This window comes from Dipodomys ordii, unplaced genomic scaffold (assembly GCF_000151885.1).
Source record: "Dipodomys ordii isolate 6190 unplaced genomic scaffold, Dord_2.0 Scaffold71, whole genome shotgun sequence".
In the NCBI taxonomy this organism is placed as follows: domain Eukaryota; kingdom Metazoa; phylum Chordata; class Mammalia; order Rodentia; family Heteromyidae; genus Dipodomys; species Dipodomys ordii.
In genome coordinates, this window is record NW_012267287.1 from 3,214,359 (window position 1) to 3,219,011 (window position 4,653).

Below are 4,653 nucleotides of genomic sequence, written 5' to 3' on the forward strand. Positions count from 1 at the left end.
GCTAGCCTTGAGCTGAAGAGCTGAGGGACAGCGCCCGGGGCCCAGAGTTCAGGCTGGACCCAAAAAAACAAAACAAAACAATTACCTATAATATAATAAGCAATTATTTGGTATTTCTCACTCTTGTCTTAAAAAAAAATTTGTGTCTGCACCTCAGAGCATGACTGGGCTCTCTGGTTGGGCTCAGCTTTGGTTTGGAGTTGGGTTTCTTTGTTTTGGTCCTAGTAGGGTTTGAACCCAGGGCCCAGAGCTTGCTCAGTAGGTACTTTATCACCGGAGCCACAACCAGAGCTGTATTAATCTGGCCAGTTGTTTTGTTTTTTGTCGGTTGTGGGGTCTAAACTCTGGGCCTGGGCACTGTCCCTCAGCTCTTCAGCTCAAGGCTAGCACTCTACCACTAGAGCCACAGCACCACTTCCAGCTTTTTCAGTTTATGTGGTGCTGAGGAATGGAACCCAGGACCTTATGCATGCGAGGCAAGCACTCTACCACTGAGCCACCTTCCCAGCCCCTCTGGCTAGTTTTTTTTTTTAAAGACTGAGCTTAAAGCTGGGTGCGAACAGTTCAGGCCTGTTATCCTAGCTACTCAGGAGGCTCAGATCTGAGGATGACGGTTCAAAGCAAGCCTGGGCAGGAAAAGTCCAAGAGACTCTTATCTCCAATTAATCCACAGAAAACCAAGAGTGAAGCTGTGGTTCAAAGTGGTAGAGTGCTAGCCTTGAGTAAAAGAGCTCAGGGACAGTGCCCAGGCCATGAATCCAGGCCCCACAACCAACAAAAAAATAAAAAATAAATAAATACATACATGAGTTTAGCTCTGTAGTTCATTTGCTTTACTCTTTATATACATCGTTTTAATCATTCTGGGCATCCCATTAATAGCTCTTAAGTGGCTGTCGACTTTAGGGAAGGGCAGTGGTGCCTGGCCTGCATCTGCCCACATCCACATACCACAGCCAGGACCCATGTTCCCTGGGGGACTATGAGCCCTGGTGCCCGAGAAGCAGGCCTGCCACCAGCATGAAAGGCTGAGGAGACGCCAGCCAGCGCATCCCACACTGATGGCCCTGTTCCCATGACACGATGCCATCCTGACTTGCAGTCCTCTGCGCCAGGATCTCCCCACATCCATTTCCACGACCCAAGAACTAACAGGAGGAGACACACTTCCTCTTTAGACTTCACCTGCTTTAAGTGTTAGAGGTGGACAGGGGCCTTAGAGATTAACTAGCTTGATGTTTTTCCAGCCTTCTTGCTCTCTCCTTCTTGATCAAAGAACCTCCTATTCCAACACAATGTTCTAAGGAAATTGAGTAAATAGAAAGAGATGGTCTATGACCCGGCGAAGTGGAGCAAATGATGTCCATAGCACACAGTGGACATATGGGTCCACAGGGCCCAGTCTGTAATTAGCCACAGCCTGCTCACTGTGACCCCAAGAACCCCACAGGCCAGTGCAGGAAGTGCCCTACAATACCAAGGCATTCCCAAAACACCTCTTCAAGCTGGGTGCCTGTAATCCCAGGAGGCTGAGGTCTGAGGATCACAGTTCAAAGCCAGCCAGGGCAGGAAAAGTCCATAAGATTCTTATTTCCACAAGAAAACTGGAAGTAGCGCTGTGGCTCAAGTGTTAAGAGTGCTTGCCTTGAGCTGAAGAGCTGAGGGGCAATACCCAGGCTGAGTTCAAGCCCTACGACCAACCAAAAAAAAAAAAAAAACCACTTCTTCAGCATCTGCTGCCCAGGGACTCCAGAGATCACAACCAGTCTCACATGTATAGTAGCTACTTAAGTATTTCTAAATGACAAACTAAAAGAGAACCTTCCTGAGTGGAAATGCCTGGAAAAACTTGAGTGCTGGGGGCAGTTATGCCAATGGGCCACATGGTATCATTAGAGAACACACACTGATGTGGGCAGTGGCGGCGGGGGGAGGGGGAGGGCAGGGGGACAGTAATATGGCCACTCTCCTTCCCTCTCTGGATCCCGCTCTTCTCCAGTGAAAAGGCCTGGCGAGTTGCCTTGTCTCCTGAGGCAGACGGCACACAGATTTCCTGAGACTCACGCGGGTCTGTCCTCCAGGATGAGTGCGGTGGTGGAAAGCGGCTCAAAGTCCAAGTTCTTCCTCACATTTTGCTTCGGGGAGGGTGGCCTGCTTGGGCTTCCAGCCTTGTCTTCATGTTCCTAGAACAAAGAAACCATCGTGACTCTGGGCCCAGCCAGTTCTTTTTTACATGAGGTTCTTCCAAAAGCAAGAATGATGCTTTGTAAGTTAACTCTGAGGATAACGCACCGGAAATCTTTCCTGCTAGTCAGAGGGAGAAACTGCTGCCCACAGGGGCCTAACGGCTCTCGGTGAGACCCAGGACTTTCCCCTGAGTCTTACATGTTCCCAAGTTGGGGAAGCTACAAGGTCTCTCCATCACACAGCCCTGTACAAGGACCCACCAACTCTGATGCGGGATCTCAAGGCCTCTGTGCGAGAGGTGCTGCTTTCTGTCTTCAGGACACTAACTTTTTAGTGATGGTTATAAAGGCCACCGGGACTCCCTCACTCCAAATCACCATGCAACTGCTGCTTGTCAATGTGTCAGTTTCTGAGTACAGTGCATCTTGATCAACGCCACCACTTCCATCCTTCTCCCCCATCCCTCCCAACCCCAGCTGCTCAAGCTACCTGATTCAATTTCACATATGTACTTTGAATATTATAGCCATATTCACCCACACTTCCTCTCTCCATTCACCTGCTCCCCTCTTCTTTTCTCCCCCGGCCCCCCAACTCATGATGTAGTTTCCTGGCATTCATTCTGCTAAACTATTAGTTGTTTGAAGGAGTTACAGCACCACAATCTTGCCCCGTATGTACCGTAGTTTATGTATATGCATATAGCCCTGTATATGAGCTCCACTTGCCACTGTGGAAATCATTTTGCCATGCTCTGGAAATCTAAAGGCCTCCATTCCTACTGAGTCACTAATTTGATCCGTGGACTACAACCACAAAAGCTTAGGCACATCTGGTGACCCACATTCCAAACACCCAGACAGAAGGGTGAAGGGGTGTGTGCCCGTGCTTGCACACCCTTTGCTCCCTGAAATATCAAACACCATGTGTGCTTGCGCACAAGGCTCTCAGAACCACCCCTTCACGGGAACATAATCTAGTTGGGAAAACAGGGCCAACAAACTCGGAGTAAACCCTAGCTCTCAACTCCCCTCCAGGAGACAGCAGAAATGATTGTGAGCTGGATTTTGTTGACATTTGTTGTCATGAGTGATGCTCCTGGTAAAATTATTTCACAAGTAATTTTTCTCTCAGCTAGACGGGCCTACTGAAGCTTCTAAAAAGTAGAAAGGAAAAAATAATAATTTCCTCTAAACACCAAGGCTGTGAGCAGCAAGTGGGTGGGACAGTTTCTGTTTACTGGACGCATGAGTAGAGGTAACACCCTAGACTCCCGGGTTCACAGTGCTTCCTCAGAGGTACTAAAATCACTTCCACTTACCTGAGACATGGAGAATATGCATTAGCTCATGGACCCAAACGTCTGAAAGGATCTACCTTGTGCCAGCCACAAGTACCCAAAAGTCAAAATTTTCAACATTACAGGAAAACTATCAAATATGTGTGAGGAGAAAGAGTCAGACAAGGCCTGAGACAAATATCTCATTAAGTGCTACTTATCTGATGAGCCTGGCCTACTGAACGGTGTGCCAAGGCCAAAGGCCTTGTGTTAAAAGTCAGACGTCCTAGTATTTGGAAGCTCTTTCCCTTTGCTTCTACTCCATGCGGGCCTGGCCTTTCTCCCAGACCTGAAATGACTGCATAAGACAGAAAAAGACAACTGGTGCCAAACACTAATCAAGGAGCCCTGCAAAGTCTGCGAGCAGCAGATAAGAAAGGTAGGGACAAAGGAAGTGGGTGCCTTGACCACGGCCAGAACACCACACCTCAACAGTCAGGACTTCTTGTTCATCATCAGCAATGGCAAGGCCTCACACACAGCATGGGGAGAATCTGAGGGACCGGACAGCACCACCCCACCACCCAGAATGGATTACGTAGATCCAGAGAGGTCAGTGACTCACTCTGCAGGTGGGCAGAGAAGCTGGGTCAGATGCCAATCACTGGGTTCTCTGGCCACACGCCACCAACATGGACAGGAAATAATCTCATCATGCACAGCTTCAGGAAAGCTTTCAACCCTGACTGAAGCTTGTAATGCTGAGGTAAGTGCACAGAGTATGTGGGGGCCAAATAGCGTGTTTGGCTCACAGTGACTCAGGATTACAAGGCCAGAGAGGCGTGGCTGGTCCCAACCTGAAGTCCCAGGTGGCATTTCAAATCCCAGGTGGTGTTCCCAAATACAAATGGGATGGATGCCTTTGAGAATAGTCACCGTCTTGGCCCACGTCCCATGGCCTTCTAGGTGTCCAGTCAGCAAATTGTCCAACCAGACACACCAAATCTAGGCTCAAGAAAAGGAAGTTGTGGCTGGGAAGGTGGCTCAGTGGTAGAGCGCTTGCCTTGCACGCCTGAGGCCCTGAGTTCCATTCCTCAGCACCCCATAAGCAAAAAGAAAAAAGCCGGAAGTGGTGCTGTGGCTCAAGTGGTAGAGTGCTAGCCTTGAGCTGAAGAGCTGAGGGACAG

At 49.1% G+C, this 4,653-nt stretch overlaps 1 protein-coding gene across 4 annotated transcripts in view; it reads right to left on the bottom strand.

The window, feature by feature from the left end:
- Positions 1 to 4,653, bottom strand: part of Tbc1d14 (TBC1 domain family, member 14) — a 62,264-nt gene that overhangs the window by 29,143 nt on the left and 28,468 nt on the right. For 3 of the 4 annotated variants that reach the window (XM_013023940.1, XM_013023939.1, XM_013023938.1), the window contains exon 3: positions 2,065 to 2,183. In XM_013023940.1, the coding sequence (XP_012879394.1) occupies positions 2,065 to 2,183 (119 nt within the window). Of the gene's footprint in view, positions 1 to 1,185; positions 1,253 to 2,064; positions 2,184 to 4,653 lie in introns of those variants that run through there. The other variant, XM_013023941.1, reaches the window with a different exon arrangement.